The sequence below is a fragment of the Carettochelys insculpta genome, chromosome 3 (genome assembly GCF_033958435.1).
Source record: "Carettochelys insculpta isolate YL-2023 chromosome 3, ASM3395843v1, whole genome shotgun sequence".
Classification (NCBI taxonomy): Eukaryota; Metazoa; Chordata; order Testudines; family Carettochelyidae; genus Carettochelys; species Carettochelys insculpta.
The window spans coordinates 208,053,505-208,069,969 of NC_134139.1; the positions used below are offsets into that span (position 1 = coordinate 208,053,505).

The 16,465-nt window shown below is 59.1% G+C and overlaps 1 protein-coding gene across 2 annotated transcripts; it reads right to left on the bottom strand.

Annotated features, from left to right (window-relative positions):
• Window positions 1-4: 4 nt before the first annotated feature.
• CLU (clusterin) lies at window positions 5-16,189 on the bottom strand. 2 transcript variants are annotated; one of them, XM_074991506.1, is made up of 9 exons: window positions 16,103-16,189; window positions 10,727-10,839; window positions 8,412-8,560; window positions 7,328-7,498; window positions 6,503-6,929; window positions 3,761-3,874; window positions 2,570-2,796; window positions 1,613-1,794; window positions 5-228 (listed from the first exon to the last, which is right to left on the bottom strand). In XM_074991506.1, the coding sequence occupies exons 2-9, from the start codon at window positions 10,809-10,811 to the stop codon at window positions 222-224; spliced, it is 1,362 nt and encodes a 453-aa protein (XP_074847607.1). In that variant the 5' UTR covers window positions 10,812-10,839; window positions 16,103-16,189; the 3' UTR covers window positions 5-221. The 2 variants fall into 2 exon arrangements, with proteins under 2 accessions (XP_074847607.1, XP_074847606.1); XM_074991505.1 differs by having other exon boundaries at window positions 5-231.
• Between the last annotated feature and the right edge of the window lie 276 nt (window positions 16,190-16,465).

Below are 16,465 nucleotides of genomic sequence, written 5' to 3' on the forward strand. Positions count from 1 at the left end.
CGGCTTCTCCACGGCTGATCTAACTTTATTTCTTCTTTGGGTCCCTACGACCCAGCAGCAAAGTGCAGGCAGTACAGTGTTCAACCTACGAGTGCAGACAGAATGAGGGCTGCGAGCCAGGCCAGGGCCTGCTCTGCAGCGCTAGGGGCTATGCAGCACAGAGAAGGGCATTGCTGACGGCTATGGCTTATCTTCTGAACGCAGGCCGGCAGCTCAGGCCGTCACTCGCTGCTGGAGAGAAGAGAAGAGAAGGAGGCGCATTACACTTAGCCAGGGGAGGGGCTAAGGAAATCAGACGCCCAGCCTAACGAGCAAAGCCCTGAGACAGAGGTCTGAGCGGAGAGCACGCCTGGCCTGGAGCGGGACTAGACAGCTGCCCCAGGCAGCGCTTACCTGTCAGGTCCCATCGCTAGAGATTAAGAGCTAGTTAGACAAGCACCTCTGATGGCTGGGCAAGGCTGCCACAGGACACGAGAACTGGAAGGGACCTCCAGAGGTCAGAGAGTCCAGCCCTGTGCCCTCACAGCAGGACCAAGCTGCTTCTAAACCAGGGATGAGCAAAACTGGAGTGTGCCCCTTGTGGGGTGGGGGTAGGAAATTTGGGGCACAACCTGAGCAACTGCGGGGGCTGAGCTTCATGCAGCTCATTAGTAGTGTTGAAATCTGTTACTGGTTTTGTGTCTGTGTTCACATTTATAAGCCCATGAATAAAGGGTGTTTTTTTTGTTATCTACAGACTTATTGTCTTACAGGTGCCCAAAGGGCTTTCCGCCCCCCCACCCCCCCGTGAACACAACTGACTTTTCTGTCAGTTTGGCAGATATTAGACAGGCTGGGAGCTGGGCTGCCAACAGCAGAGACAAAAAGTGGAGCCTGATGTAAAAAGTTAGCTCACGCGTGGTGTAGGCCAGCCCTGGCAGGTGTTTCTCTACCCTGCTCCTAAAGGCCTCCAGAGTCCACAACCTCCTCTGGCAATTTATTCCTGTGTTTAACCAGCCTGTCAGGTAGGAAGTTTCTTCCTAATGTCCAACCTAAAACTCCCTGGGTGCAGGTTAAGCCCATTGCTCCTTGTCCTATCCTCAGAAGCCCCAGAGAACAGTTTTTCTCCCTGCCCTGAGTACAGGGGACTGGATTTGAGGACCTCTCAAGGTCCCTTGAGTCTATGGGCAAGTAACTGAATCTGCCTCAGTTTCCCCAGTTGCAGAGTTGAGAATACTCCTTCCTTCTTCCCCTTACGGTTGGTCTGTCTGGTCTCTTCAGGGCAGGGCTGGCCTTAGGGGCTTCCTGCAGCCCCTAACACCCTGTCACAGAACAAAGGAGAGCAGGGCAGAAAGAGGTAGAGCAGACATGTCAGGGTTCCTTTACCAAGCTCTGCCTCCCCCTCATGAAATGCAGCCATTGCTGGAGTGGAACAGAGCAGCGCTGCATAACGACAGAGCAGGAATGGGAGAAGCAGCTGCTTACAGCGGCTGGGAAGGATTGTAGGGGGAGAAGGTGGAATTCATTCAAGCCTGCCCAGGCCTGGCCCTCGCTCACACCCCAAAGCATGACAGCCTCTGCCAGGGCTTTCTGTTCTGGGCGGAGGGCAGCATCTGTTGGGCTGGGCACTCACAGGGCATTCTGCTTGTAGTGCTTCAGCGCCTCGGCTGCTACCACCTCCATGAACTTGGGGTCGTCCCAGGGGATCTCGCCCGGCACGGTCAGGGACAGTGGGTCCGAGTCAAAGAGCTGCACGGTCACCTGCGTGTCAGCCGGCAGGGAGGGGTCCTGGGGATTGGGGGCCTTGGAAAGCACCTGGGGGAGAAGGCAGATGAGCCAGTTATCACAGATCCCAGGTGTTCGGCCTCCAGCGCGTTCGCAGAGCCCCTCTGCTGGTGCCCTGTTTCCCCAGCCCAAGCTGCTCCTCCCGGCTCCATCTCAGCCCCCGCCCCAGTTCCTGCCCACAGCCTCCCTGTGGCCAGTGGGGCCTGACCCAGCAGCCGACTGCACAGAGCCTGCCCCAGGGTTTCCCATCAGAGGCTTGTGGAGGGCTGACTGGGCAGAGGCTTTACTCGGAGGGGAGGAACCTGAGCTCGGTGCCCTGTGCCCAGCTGGGCCTGGCGGCACCACAGGGTCGGGGAGTGGTCCAGGGGACGGGCACAGCTAGCAGCCAGCCCAGCTGGGGAGGGGGCTGTGGGGCGCAGGCCAGTCAGGCAGCACAGATGTCTGCTTCGCAAGGGGCTTTGGTGCCTCGTTCCTTCCTTGGGGTGGGGCTCCCAAGTACCAGGCATCCCTGGGTGCCAGCACAGCTCACTCCCCCATGCCGTGTGCGCGGCCCCATTCCCTTCTGCCCCTGCAGGCAGGGGCAGCCCAGCCCCCCAGCAGGCCCCTCTTGCTTTGGCTGCCTCCACTCTGGGTCCTTTGCAGCAAAGGGTCAGTCCGTTGTGCCCAGCTGGCTCTTGGGGCACCAGGAGGAACCCAAGGGCCAGCCGGGGGCTCTGTGGGCAGCACGAGACCCATAGATCTCAGCAGCCCGTGGCCCTGCCCCCCCGTCCCTCAGAGCCACAGGGGAAGGGCAGCGGGGACCCACCGTGGTGACCTGCAGTGCCCCGTCCCTGGGCTGGGTGAGGTTGGCCAGGCGCGAGACCCAGCTGAACTGCCGGCTGAGCTGGTCCAGCAGGCTGGAGGTGTTGAGCATCTCCTCCTGGAAGCCTCGCAGCAGCTCGTCGTACCGGTGGGAGAAGCGCTCTGCCAGGCGCAGGGCGTCCTCGAGCTGCTCCCGCAGCCGGCCCTGGGCTGGGTCTGTCTGCGAGCAGTCTGCGGAGGAGACCGAGGTGCCAGGGTCCTGTGAGGCAGGAGGAGGCAGGACCCTGGCTCCTGCCTCGTGTTCTGATGGGGAAGGGGTCCCTCTGCAGGGTCCAGAGCCCCCAGCTCCAAGGGATCAGTGGGGAGGGGGACTCAGGCTCCATGGCTTAGCCTGTCCTTCTCTGCCAGCAAAGCCAAACAGCCCATGCCACTGCTGGTGCTGGGCCATGTATGCACCCCCCCACCCCCAGAACAGCCCCCAGGTGCCCCAGCCCAGCTCCCCTGCTAGCTAATGGGGGTATGGGGATGACCACATGCTGCTGATCCCTCCAGTGCCCCCCCCCATGCTCCCAATTGTCTGTTTATTCTATGGGCAGAATAAATTTTATTGTGCATTTGGACACACGCTGCTGGCTACAGGCGCTCTGCCAATGGGCTGGGCACCACCTGAATCTCCCCCGGGCAGCTGCCCCAGCGCTCAGCTTACAGGGAACACTGGTCATCCCCCGACCCCCGAGTCCCCTCCCACCCCATCACTGAACCCTGAGCCAGCCGCCACATGGAACTGCTTGTCTGAGGCCTGGGGATCTGGGGCAGAAAATCTCCGCTCTTCCATCCTCCTGCCCCACCCTGTTATGAGTGGGGTAGGGACAGGTCTGGAGCCAGCTCTGGAGGTGTAACTGGGCCTGTGCTGGTTTACACCAGCGAGGATCTGGTCCTGGCGCCAAACGCTGGTTCCCCATAGGCGCTGCCCACATGCAATCAGTTCTGCCTCACGCAGGCATGGAGAACACATGAGGGTGGCATTGGGCTGCCTGTAACACTGCTCCCTGCTGCTGGGAAAGTCACCTCAGGGGAAGGGGCTCTCCAGTGCCATGCATGGACCTAGAGGCTGCCAGTTCAACTCCTGCTGCGGTGCAGCTCTAAAGCTGCTGGCTGTTCCAACCCCCTGCTTACAGCCATCTCTTTTGCTCACCTACAGACAGGATTTCCCGGCACTTTTCACACTTGTCCTTCATCTTCAGGCAGCCAGCAGAATTGCGGCGGATTTCCCGGCACACCATGCGGTCGTTGCTGGAGTTGCGAGTTTCTGAAGATGAGACACACCAGGGAGGTACAGCTTTACTTCTCAGCACTGGCAAAGCCATCCACCACTGCCCAGTGCACCAACTCCGTGCGCTTTACCGTCAAGTACCAGTCAGGCAGAGTCCCTTCCTGCCTTGCTGAAATGCAGCTGCTTCTGGGGTGGAGCGTGGCAGCGGTTAACAAAGCAGAGCAACTCTGCACAACAGCTCAGGATGGGAAACAAAGAATACAGCAGCTCTTCCAAAGCAGGGAAGAATAGAACACAAATAGCCAGCCACCAGAGTCTGTTAATTAACAGCTATCTCTTAAGACAGTGTTTCTCAAGCTTAAAACGTTTGTCAAAACAAAAAAGCAGTCTTTAAAGTGCAACTTGACTGACAAATTAATTTATTAGGTGAGCTTTTGTGGGACAGACCCACTTCTTCAGACCGTAGCCATACCAGAACAGACTCAATATTTAAGGCACAGAGAACCAAAACCAGTAATCAAGGTGGACAAATCAGAGTGGGGGGCGGGGCGGGAGTCAAGAATTAGATTAAGCCTTAAATATTGAGTCTGTTCTGGTCTGAAGAAGAGGGTCTGTCCCACAAAAGCTCATCACCTAATAAGTTATTTTGTTAGTCTTTAAAGTGCTACTGGGCTGCTTTTTTGTTTTGATAGTATATGAACTAGCACAGATTTCTCTGTTACTATTAAAACATGTGTACCCCTTTCGGGACTTTGGCCTGATTAGCGTCCCCCATCTTCCAGCGCTGATCTCCTGAATGTCAGCCATTTTTTTTCTGCCCTATACCCCTTGAAATCCTTCTGCGTACCACCAGTGGCACGCATCTCACGCTCTGAGAACACTGCCTTCAGGCAGCGGGCAGAATTGAAGGCTACAGCCTGTGTTCTTATCCCTCTGAAGTCTGGCAAAAGGGCTCAAGCTTGTGAATTACCTACTGAGGAGTATAAAATAAACGTCAGCTTGTTTTGGCCATAATTCACTAGCTCTGACATTTATTTATTCATTCTACAAGAGAGCTAGCAAATGCTCTTGTGATTGTCTCATCCTGGCTCGGCTGGAGAATAATACATCATCGCATGGCCCCTGGAGGGAAGGCAAACACTAGAATTTTTATAGCACCTTTGGAGTCTTAATACACTAACTAAGCAAGTCCTGGACACCCGTGGGAGGGAGGCGAGTCAACCAGCAGCACCCTCTACTGGACAGAATCAGAGCTGTCCATCTGCGCGTCATCAGCCCCGCACCGAATATTCCAGGTTGTGGGAAACTGCAGAATTTCAACATTTTTTTGGTCTTGTTCCAACCAGGGGACGGGAAATAAACAAATAACTTTTGTTCAAAGTTTCCCTTCAAAATGGACTTTACCCAGAAGCCAGTGAGCCAGTTTGGGGCCAGTTGAGACTTTTTTGGCAATGCAAAAATGCAAAACAAATTTCAGAATGACAAGTCCGAACATCCCACTGCGAAACCCTCGGCAGCTGATATTAGCAAGCGCCCTCTCCTGCTGCCCCCCACATAGTTTCTAGACCAAAAACTCTGCTGAAATCAACACAGAAACTGTCCCTACTCTCACACCCGCTGTTTCACTGAACTCAAACATTGTCAGAAGAGTAGCCACCAGCTCTGTCTCAGACTCTGCCAAGGCAGCCAGGGAAGGCCAGTGATGGGAACTGGACTGCTAGTCCCCAGGGCAGAGGCCTTCTCCCTGGGGCCGGAGAAGGGAGACACCAGGGTTTAAAGCCAGAAGAAGCCACTGTGATCACCTGCCCTGACTTCCTGCATACCCTAGTCCTGCCTTGAGTTACAGCTGCTCAGAGCTTTTAGAGAAACACCCACCCTGGATTAAAAGTGGCCAGGGATGGAAGAGAAGTTGGAAAAAAGTTCAGAACATGGCAACCAAACTGACGGGCGGCCTGGAAGAGCTTATCTTCTCCCCCGTGGCAGATGGGACTGCTCAGCTTGGCAAAGAGGTGACAAAGGAGGGAGATGAAAGAGGTCTATAAAAATCATGACTGGTCTGGAGAGCCTGGATAAAGAAGAGTTATTTACTCCCCCTGAGAACAGTGTCATTGGGTGACCCCGGTGCTGAACAGACAGCTGGTTTAACCCAGACACAAGGAAGTATTTCTTCAGATGGTGCAGTCAGCCTGCGGAACTCCCCGCTCGAGGATGATGGAGGCCGTGACTATAACGGAGAAGAGAAATTCCTGGAGAACAGGTCCCCCAGTGACTTTTAGCCAGGCTGGTCTCCTTGGCCTCTGTTTGCCACAAGCTGGGAATGGGGGACAGGGGAGGGAGTCACTGGATGATGACCCCTGTTCTGTTCACCTCCTCTGGGGCACTAGCACTGGCCACTGTCAGCAGACAGGACACTGGGCTGGAGGGAGCTTTGGTCTGACCCAGTCTCATGAGAATCTCCCCAGCTCTAGATAAGCTGTTTCAGTGGTTAATCCCCCCCACAGTGAAATAAAGTGCCTTCGGTACAGTGAAAGGGCTGGATAGGGGACCACCATTATTTCCTGACTGCCACTGACTAGCTCGTGCCAGGGGAGGGGGCTGGCTCTGGCCCCAGCCACCCACCAGCCCTGCTGGCTCTTCCCCTAGCAGTCCTTAGCTATCGCCCACCTGTGATGGGCCCACCCAGCAGGGATTCTTGGCTCTCCTGCTCCATGGCCTTCTGGGAGCTCTCAAACATGCGCTGGCTCATCTCCAAGAGTGGCTGGAAGAGGCGGTGAAAGCCATGGTGGGGCAGAGAGAAGAAGGGGTGGGCATCCCGGACCACCCTGGTGTTGGAGAAGGGGGCACGGAAGCGAGGGTGCATAGGCCCCCGGAAGCCTCCTATGAAGGGCAAGCGGAAGAAGGGGGCCGTGTGGCCGTAGACCCGGGTGCTCTCCTGGAACAGGTCGTCCACGCCCTCCTCCACCAGGCTGTAGCGCTCCTCCAGGTCCTCCAGCCAGCGGCCCTGCTGCTGGTCCTCCTCCAGCAGGGAGTCTATGCGGTCGCCATTCACCCAGATGGAGATGGGGGACGAGTGGTTGAGGAACTCCTCCAGCTACCAGAGCAAGGCAAGATGGGGTGCTGTGAGCTGGGCAGGCCCCTGCAAACCCACGATACACCCCCCCAGGGCTGGGGTCTCCCCCGCCACTGCATCCCAATCAGACCCCACTCCCCCAGGGGGTGGCAGCAGGCCACAGGGGGATGTGCGCTGCAGGCTCCACCCTCCATATGGAAGGTGGGGAGGACAGTGGCCACCAGTCCGTTCCCATACATCAAAAACACCAGAGCCCCTCTGAGCCCAGGTGAAGGCTCCCATAAAAGCTCTGGCCCACAGAGCTCCTGGTACAGATCTCCAGGCCCAGCCTGTCGCAGCATCCCACGCCCTGGAGAGGGGTTCCAGCTCTCCTCCACCACAACCAAGGAAGGACCTCAGCTGCCCAGCTGGCCGCTCACCTGCCGGCCAACCAGGCCCGAGCCGCTGCGGCAGGTCCGCGAGTAGAACCGCATGCAGGTCTGCTTCAGGCAGGGCTTGCACTCCTCCCACAGGGCCAGCATTGTCTCGTTGCACACCTCCGGCTTCTCCATCAGCCGCTTCTCCGTGTCCTTGGCCAGCTGCATGGCTTGCTGGAAGCAAACGTGTTAAACCCAGGCCCATGAGGTGTGAGCCAGTTAAGGGAGAATCCCCCTTAGCATGAGAGTTTAGCCCCACTCCTGCCGGGAAGCAGCCGGTGGCTAGCATGAGAAGCCCACGGAGCCTCATTAGAGATTATTCCCAAGCTCCCATCACCTAGAGGATAAGCGAGACTTCCAAGGAAGGGCCCAGAGGGAGCCGGGCTCAGGCAGCGGAGCGAGTACCACACGCGCAGGAAGATTCAAACCCCCCCAGGGCCAGAGCGGATGTAGTCTGTTACACGTCTGACATTCGACTCACATGGATAAGACATGAGTCTCCTTTTATTTCAGGCCCGTGCACTTCCCACCTATTGAGAATCAAAGCTGCCTGGGGAAGCCAGAGTTTGGCTTGCCCCGTGGGAGGGTGGCTATTTCGCAGCATTCAAGCACAAGACTTCTCTGTTTAGGCGGCTAACATTCAGCTTTATTGAATTCAATAAGGCAACAGATGAGCCAAACTGGACACCAGGAAAACCAGGTCCAGCAAGGCTGCTGGATGCAGCTAACTCTGGTATTTTATACCCTTCCACAAACAAGCCCAGCGTCAGAGGCAATTAGTGAGAGGATGGTAAATCACTTTCCAAAGAGAAACAGTTATCAGCCAGGAAAAACAGGGACAAGGGAGCTGGCTCCCCAACTCCAAACAGTTCATCAAAGCCTTCCATAGAGCTCATCCTCCCAGCCATTCTCAAACAGGTCCAGGACAGGACAGGCTCTTGTGTGCATGCAAAAGTAAGGGATGTGAAATGGCTTCTTATACAAGATGACTTCCACGGCGTCAACCCCCTCCCAGCCCAAATCGTGGCGAGATTTAGGACAGGCTTCACGGGGACGTTCTCCCCTTGGCTCCCCTGCCTGCGCTCACCTCTTTCTTCTGCTTGGTCTCCTCCAGCGTGGTCAGGATCTCCTGATGGTCTTTGCTGGTCCTGTCCATGAGGCTTTTCATTTGCTTCACCCCGTCGATGGCGTTCTCGATCTCGGCACTGATGAACTTGCTCCCAGTTGCTGACATTTCTGGGTGGGGGGGAAGGGGAGTCCTGAATTGCCTCAGCAGAGCTATTCTAAGACACTCACCTGCTGAGGGCACCTCCTCTCAGATGGCCACCCGGACTCTACAACCGCCATCTGTCCCACCCGAATACTTGCACCTCCAACGCGTCTTTGGTCTAAAAAAGCGTCCAATTCAATTCAGCTGAAATTTCCTACAAACCTCTCTGCCCAGGTCCATTCTCAGCCCCTGAGGCCTGAGCCTGGCTTAGATTTGGGCTTTGACCATACTGGAAGGAGGGGGCCAACGACACCCACTGCATTTCAACGCCAAAGACACGCCCAGCTCTGAGCCCGCTCCCCTCTCAGAGGCACAAGAGCCAGCTCCTAGGCCTGCTGCTCGGTTCAGCAAACCCCTGGGTGGGAGCTGCGTGAGACACGATCGCACAACCAAGCACCTGGCTTGGACCCAGGCCTTTCCTGCTGCCAGGTGCTTCCTGCAGGCCTGCCCAGGTGTGTGGGCAGAGGGTCTGGCCATTCTGTGACCTGCCTGACAACTGCAGTGCGGTAACGTCTTCCAGTTGGAGTGGGAAACCGGATGCCAGGGGCACCGGTGTGAAGTTGGTTTACAGGGACCTCATCCACCCCAGCCAGCCCCAGTTCTCCCCATGGGGCACTGGATTCCAGGGATGACAGATTCCAAGATCCTGAGGTGACTCACCCACACAAGCCACAGAACAGTCCTGCTAGAGCAGAGCTTAAGGAGAAACATCCAGTCGATTTAAAAATCGTTGCTGACAGAGAACCCACCACGGCCCTCGGTACTGGACAAGGTCCGTCCTTGATCTTTTGGAAGCTCTGGCACCCAGCACCAAGCTGAGAGAGGCTCCAGTGGAGGGGAACCAAAATGGTTAGGGGGCTGGAGCACATGGCCTATGAGGAGAGGCTGAGGGATTTTGGCTTATTTAGTTTGCAGAAAAGAAGAGTGAGGGGTGATTTGACAGCAGCCTTCAACTTCCTGAAGGGGGGCTCTAAAGAGGATGGAGAGAGGCTGTTCTCGGTGGTGTCAGATGGCAGAACAAGGAGCAATGGTCTGAAATTGCAGTGGGGAGGTGTAGGCTGGATATTAGGAAAAACTATTTCCCCAGGAGGGAGGTGAAGCACTGGAATGCGTTGCCTAGAGAGCTGGTGGAATCTCCATCTCTACAGGTTTTTAAGTCCCAGCTTGACAAAGCCCCGGCTGGGATGACTTAGTTGGGTTGGTCCTGCTTTAGGCAGGGGGCTGGACTCGATGACCCCCTGAGCTCCCTTCCAGCCCTGGGAGTCTGTGGTTTCCAATCTGGAAAGACCCTAGAAACAGCCGAAATCCTGGAACTCTCCCAGGTTTCAGAGCCAAACGCACGTTCGCCTGGCCCCTCCCCTGCACATCCCAGGGGCCCCCCACCCCAACTTAGCCCCCCCCATGCTTGCAGGGGATACCCCTCCCCCCCACTCACAGCTCCCGGGTGGGCAGCCCAATGGCGAGGGGAGCCAGAGAGAAACAGAAGTGCTGGGGTGCAGGGGCAGCTCTGCCAAAAAGCACCTCTAGATTCAGAGACGCTTTTGCTATCTCCCATGCAGGTTCCTGGGCTGGACAACCGGGCCCTGGAACCTGCACGGGGCGTATCGAAAGCCTTTGCACCACGCAGCTGGCGTGGCTGTCCCCAGAGCAGGCAGGCTGGGCACAGGGAAGGGAGGGGGAGCACATGGCTGCCCCGGGGCTCGTTCCAGAGGGTGGGGGAAGTGGGTCTTCTGACTGAGGAGGGGGCTGCTTGAGGCGTCCGTGGACAAGGAGGGTCAAGTCAGGCGGAGGCAGGGCCCCACTGTCTTCTGCCCTGGGGCCCAGAACTGCTGGCCAGTGGACCTGCAGCCCGTAGCAGCCAAGCCAGGGTAAAAGCAGTGCTCAGTAGCTAGTGAGGGGCCCCTCAGCTGGAGCCTGGGGCACAGCACCAGACCGCCTATGGAAGGGGAGCCTGACCATGGCTAAGCTGCCTAGGGAAGAGGGCTCAGAGACCCAAGACAGCTCGCCTGGCCCTGCAGCGCGGCGTCCCAGTGCCGTACAGCCCGTGTTACCACACCCGGCCAATCCCACCAGCCCCCCCATCACCTGGGGACTTCCCACCCCCCACGCTGCGCTGCACCAACGCCACTTACGTTTCAGTTCACTGGGAGGGACCAGGGCCTGGCCTTCTTCCCCAGCCAGGAGGAGCCCCAGCAGCCAGAGCAGCAGCAGCTTCATCTTCCTCGCTTCAAGGTCCTGTGCAGGCCTGAAGAGACAGGGAGGCGAAATAAGGCAGGCCCTGCCAGCAGAGGGGACCTGGTAAGGACAGGAGCTCGCTCCCAGGATGCTACAGGAACAAAGGGCGAAGGGACCAGGGACGAGATGCTGAACCGGCTGGCCTGAGTAGCCATTGTACTTGCTAACAAGCCAACCAAACAGGAGATAGCCCCAAAGTCAGTACAGTCGAGGCCAGGCTGACTTCGAGCACACAGTAACCAGGGGTGGGTGGCTCAGCCCTGAGCTCACGTCCAGGGTCCTTAAAAGAAAACTATTGGAAGGGGAAGTACAAAAGACGACGACTATGGACAGTGTGCGACAGTGAGAGTCCCCTCACTGCAGGCACCCCTTGTGCCCTCCACATTCTTCCACCCAACGGCGGAATAAATTTGTTGAGTGCACCAAGGTGCAGGCGGCTGTCCACCACTGACAAACACAGGCTGCCGGCTTTGGGCACTCTGTCAGCTGGGTGGCACCTGAATCTCCCCTGGGCAGCTACCAAAGTGCTCAGCTTAGAGGGAACACACTCCCACCTGGGACCCTGGGATCTTCTTCGTCTTAGAAGACATCTGGACCAAGACAGGCCGGAGAGCACCACTGAGGTGAAACCCCACTTCTGCCCGATCCGGTGGCATCCCAAAATCCACCTGCTGTGGGAGTTACTCCCAGCCCAGAGACAGAAACAGGGACCTTTTCCTTCTCAAACAGTCCCCAGTGCAAGGGAACGCGGGCTGTCGTTCCAACGAAAGCCTGACTTGGTTTTAGGGGAGCCCACGCATTTCATCCAAGTTAATGCAAACAGGCAGCTCCAGCCCCAATGCCTCTGGGGCCCTTCATGACAGAAAAAAAATAAATTCAAAAATATGGGGCCAAAACCCATCTGGGATTTAGTATTGCAGAATACAGACCTGGACAGGTCACCGAGTCCAGCCCCTGGACTTGCTAAGAGCCAAATGCCACCTGCCTGCCCAGAGGCCTAGAAGCCAAAGGGAACAAGGCTCTAACCTCGGCTCTGACCCAGCCTCCTTCCAAGGCCGGGGCACATCACTTATCCCCATGCACCAGTGGACGGCAGACCGGCTGCCTCACACAGATGTTTGGGCAGTCCCATGAACGCATCAGAGCCCTTCCTCAGCGCTGTGTGTTCCAGCCGCCCATTTAGCCCTCTGGCACCAGAGCTGGGCCCAGCAATGGCCTCAAAGTGCCTCTCTTGAAATGCTTGTGCAACACTGGTTCCACATCACAGCTGACCCACGTGAATCAGTGCTAGCAGCCAAAGGCAGTACTCGCTTAGTCCAATGTTTGCACAGAAGGATCCAGGTTCTACCCTGCTCATGACCCTGCAGGGAGGACTTTTCCTATCAGCAAGCAGGAAAACACAGCTCTAGAGCCTGAACATGGGGTGTTCAGATCCAGATCCCTCTCTCGGCCTGTACCAGTGACAGAGACTTGCTGGGGTGGGTGCCGGGACTGGAGACACCGAGTGACACTCGTGGGGGTGCAGGCTTGGTTTCGGCTCGGGGCTTGCTTGGGCCACTGGCAGAGTACGGTCTGCACCTGGGGCAGCGGGTGAAGGCACACCTGGGGAAGGCAAGCCCCCGCTCTGCCCCTTGCACCATCCAGCCCCTCCCCTTCTACCCCAAGGGGACACCCCTTCCACAACACCCCCTCCTGAGTGAGTGGGGTGCAGGGGTGCTGCATTGCAGCCCCAGTCTCCCCCTGGCAGCCAGAGAGCCTTGCAGAGGGGCAAGGAGCACGGTGTGATCCCTTGCCCATGTTACCTGCAGCAGGAGCCCAGATTCGAGTGAACCCAGAGAACTGAACGGACAAGGACTGAGCAGTGACTGCTCCAGCCTCGAGCCAGCCCAGCTGCAGCTGGGAATTGGGACAGTTTAAGCAGAGCTTTGCCCCTAGTGCCAAAACAAAGAGCCACAGGAGACCTAAGAACAATCCCAGCTCCTGACTCAACCCCCACCCAGGGCTTTCTGCCGAGTTACACACGCACACGGCCCCGGCGTCCCTGCTGTGACCCAAATGCTCATCCATTCTGGCTGGGCAAGGGCAGGGGGGGAAGCTACTGCGGCCCTGACCTCCATCCAGGAGCAGCTGCCAAGAGCTGCTGCACACAGGGAAGTTCCCAGACATCCAAGCAGAAACCTTACGTAAGAGCCCCCCCCACCTGCTGGGCAAGTGGCTGGCGGACGCCCAGTTCCAGGGAAGGGGGGCTCCTTCCCGGCAGGCTGCTGAATCACAGTTCAGCTGGTGCAGGGCTAGGGGGGAGTGTGGGACCGGGCTGCCTCATCCCTGGTTTCAATGAGAGCTAAGGAATCGAGACGGACAAAGACTGGTCAGCCGAGGCCCCTGGCTGCTGTCTCCAACTCGCTGCAGCCGTGCATGGCTCAGTCCTGGGGCGCTGCTCAGCCCTCACTTCCGTAAGCCCCCCACCCAGTGGGCTTGCAAGCCAGCGGGGCCAGGGCATGCATCCCAATGCCTGGAGGCTGAGCAAAGCTGGCTGCACTTTCCAGCCTGGAAAGCGACCCCCGAAAGGTTTTCCTCTGCAGGAGGGAGCCCAGCTGGCCTTTGTGCAAACCAGACACTGGACCCAATGGAAGCAAGTGGCTCAGACACAGGGACAGCAGAGGCTGGTGGCAGAAGTCACCTTTGTGAGCAGCAGCCCTCAAAAGATGGGTGGGCAGCACCATCCCCTTGCTACGGCTGGGGAAACTGAGGCTCGGCACGGTCCAAGCCACAAGGCACACCAAGCGCCATTAGAGCCTAGGTCTCCTGCACCCTAGCTGGGTGCTGCTCACGGAACAGCGCCGGCTGGCAGCATGTATTGAACTGCAAACCCCCTGGTGCCCTGGGCTACCCTTGCAGTGCTCGGCTGCAGGCCGGGAATGCTCTGAACTGAGCCACAGGGGCGGTCAGAGCGGACAGGGGCTGGGCTGTCCTTGGGGACTCCATCTGGGGGCAGCAGGAATCAAGGCAGACACCCTCATCCAGGGAGGCTCTGCACAGGCAGCCCCCTTCACAAGCAGCACCGGGAAGGGGGCCGGGGGGGGAACCAGACTGGCTTTAGCTCCAGCTCTGCCATGGGGCTGGACCCAGCCCAAGCACATGACGCCGAAGCGATAACAGGACGCCGAACGACCTTGCCAGAGAGATACGAGATCCCCAGGCCAGAGGTGGTGGGACGGACGTGAGCTGGCTCAGATGGCGCTGAGCTTTGCATGGCAATGGGGGGGAGTGGAGGAGTCTGGGGGGCGCAGCAGCTTTCGTAGGGAGGGGGGACTGGATGGAGTGGGGGGGGGGCAAGGAAAAACACCACACGAGCCGGGGAGCTCAGTGCTCGGCCCCATTTGATTCAGAGCCATGGGGAAGCATGTAGCAATGAAGCCACCCCATCAATCCAGCCTGTGCTCCCCCCCCAGGCTGCAGATGCCCCCCTAACCCTGACCCAGAGCCCACACACACACACAGGCCCTGCTCCGCTGCTGCAGTTAGAGGCCCCACAACTCTGCTGCAGGGCAGGGGGAGGGGCAGGCTAGCTTTCATCTGCTGTACCCCAACACCCATTCGGGGGGGGTGAGACGGAGACAGCTCACCGGTGGCAGGAGAGCTTTGGGCACCACCCCAGCGCTCCGCGGGGCCCACAGAAATGGCTTCCAGATGGCTTAGGAGTGGGAACAATATGCCCCATGAGGTCCCCCTCCCTTCCTGCAGTCTGATCCCGCCAAGGACAGCAACGCAGCGGTTAGCCAGCCTCGTGCTTGTACCCCGAATTCTCCCCCTCCCATCAGCCAGCTCCTACGACTAGTCCCCTTTCTGAGCCATGTTTCCCCACCCAACCAACCACACACCCCCAGCATCGCTTGTCTCCCCCCCCGCCACGCACCCCAGCACTGGGCACCTAGCCAGCCGCCTGTGGGGACTTATTTCCCCCCCGCCCCACCCACTGCAGCATTGCTCAACTGCAGAGGTGCAGTGTGGTTATCTGCCTTCTGTTTAAAGGCCCTGAGTCAGAGCCCCAAGAGACTGGCCGACAGACAGAAGTCTGGGGATTAAAACCCTAACCGATAAGTGCTGGATGGTTTGTGTTGCCCTTCCAGGCCTCCAGCTAGGCTGCCACTTTCAGGCAACTCTGCATGGAGGAGAGCTGCTGGACAGCCCCTTTTCAGGCCAAGTCCAGGAGGGGACTCGCTGGGGTTTGGAAAGAAAACCAGCATGTCGCAAGAAGCATGTCGCAAGACCGGCAAGAAAACAGCCAGGAACAGCAGCACCGACTCGCCCACGGCCTTCCACAAGTTTCCGAGCACCTTCCCCTCCCTCTGGCGCATCTGGAGCTGGAAACTTCTGGAGGCGCGGCTGGACCAAACCTGAGAACAGTCTGATCCGGATGCTAAGAGCTGCTGTTTCAGCATCGCACCTGTCTCGCCTGCCTGGCCTGGCCTGCCAGCCCCATGGTGCGACCGTCACCTGGGAACAGCCATGACATGGCAAATCACTAGGGCCTGTAGCCCAGCAGCTTGCCTCCAAGAGCAGCTCCCAGGATGGGCCAACATGCAGGAATTCCCACCTCGCCCCAGGCCGGGAACCCTGACGCAGAAGGCTCAAGAAGCAGCAGAACAATTTTGCCCAGGAAACCGCAGATCCCTGGTGGAACCGAACCAGGGCCCCTGGAGCTGGGTCCGGGAACTAAGTCACCCGGCCCAAGTCACTAAAGCTGCAAAGGGGGTCGCTGGGGGGGGGGGGGGTCTCAGGTCCAGGCGATGGGACAGACCCCCACCCAGGGGCCGGGTGACTGACAACCCTGCAGGGAGGGGGGCCACCAAGGAGAAACTGCGGAGAGCGCCTTGCAAGGAGTGCGGGTGGGGGAGAGGCAATTAACTCTCCCCATCCCCAGCAACGTCCAGGCCTGTTACACCCCCGTCCCGAGGTGCCAGAGAAAGCCCGCGGGACCCCCCCCCAAAGGGGGCGGTGGCTCCAGCAAACCTACCCGCGCTCCCCCTTTGCCTGAGATCGCTGCACGGACTGCCCCCCCCCCCCCGCCCCCGGCTGGGCTGCCGCCTCTCCCCACTCCACCCCCGGGCGCCAGGACGCGCAGCCCCGCAGACGGGAGAAGAGGGGCGCGCCCCGTTCCCAGGCGGCGGCCGCACGCCCCCCCCGCTGCAGCCCAGCCCGGCCCGGCCCGGCCCGGCAGCAATCTGCGGTGGCGCCTGCCCGGCCGAGGGGACCTGCCCCGCGGGGCTCACCTCGGCGGCTCCGTCCTGCGCTGCGCCAGCCGGGCCGAGCCGCGCCGCCTATTTATCCCGCTCCGGCCCCCCGCAGCACGGCCTGCAACCCGGCCCGCCCCCGCCCCTGCGGCTCGCTGCGGCGGCCGCCACGGGGCGCCCTTGCTCCGCGCTCGGCCGGCTCAGCCGCGCCGCGCCGCACCCCGGCCGGGGCCAAGCGGGGCGCAGGGGCGAGGCTGCGGTGATGGGCGCCCCCCCGGCCACCGCCGCGCTCCGGCAGAGCCAGGGTCCCGCTCCCGCCCGGGGCGCGCCCGAAGCCGGGGCCTTGGGGCTGCTCCCGCTGCTGGGTCCCCCGGCCCCCCGCAGCCCCCCGGGACCCCCAGC

What these genes read in the sequence shown, in the direction of transcription:
- CLU (XM_074991505.1), bottom strand. Translation starts at nt 10,811, where the DNA reads ATGAAGCTGCTGCTGCTCTGGCTGCTGGGGCTCCTCCTGGCTGGGGAA. An exon ending in AGACCAAGCAGAAGAAAGAG is followed by an intron (nt 7,499 to 8,411) that starts GTGAGCGCAGGC and finishes GTTTGCTTCCAG; the next exon opens with CAAGCCATGCAGCTGGCCAA. An exon ending in CCGGGAAATCCTGTCTGTAG is followed by an intron (nt 2,797 to 3,760) that starts GTGAGCAAAAGA and finishes TCTCCTCCGCAG; the next exon opens with ACTGCTCGCAGACAGACCCA.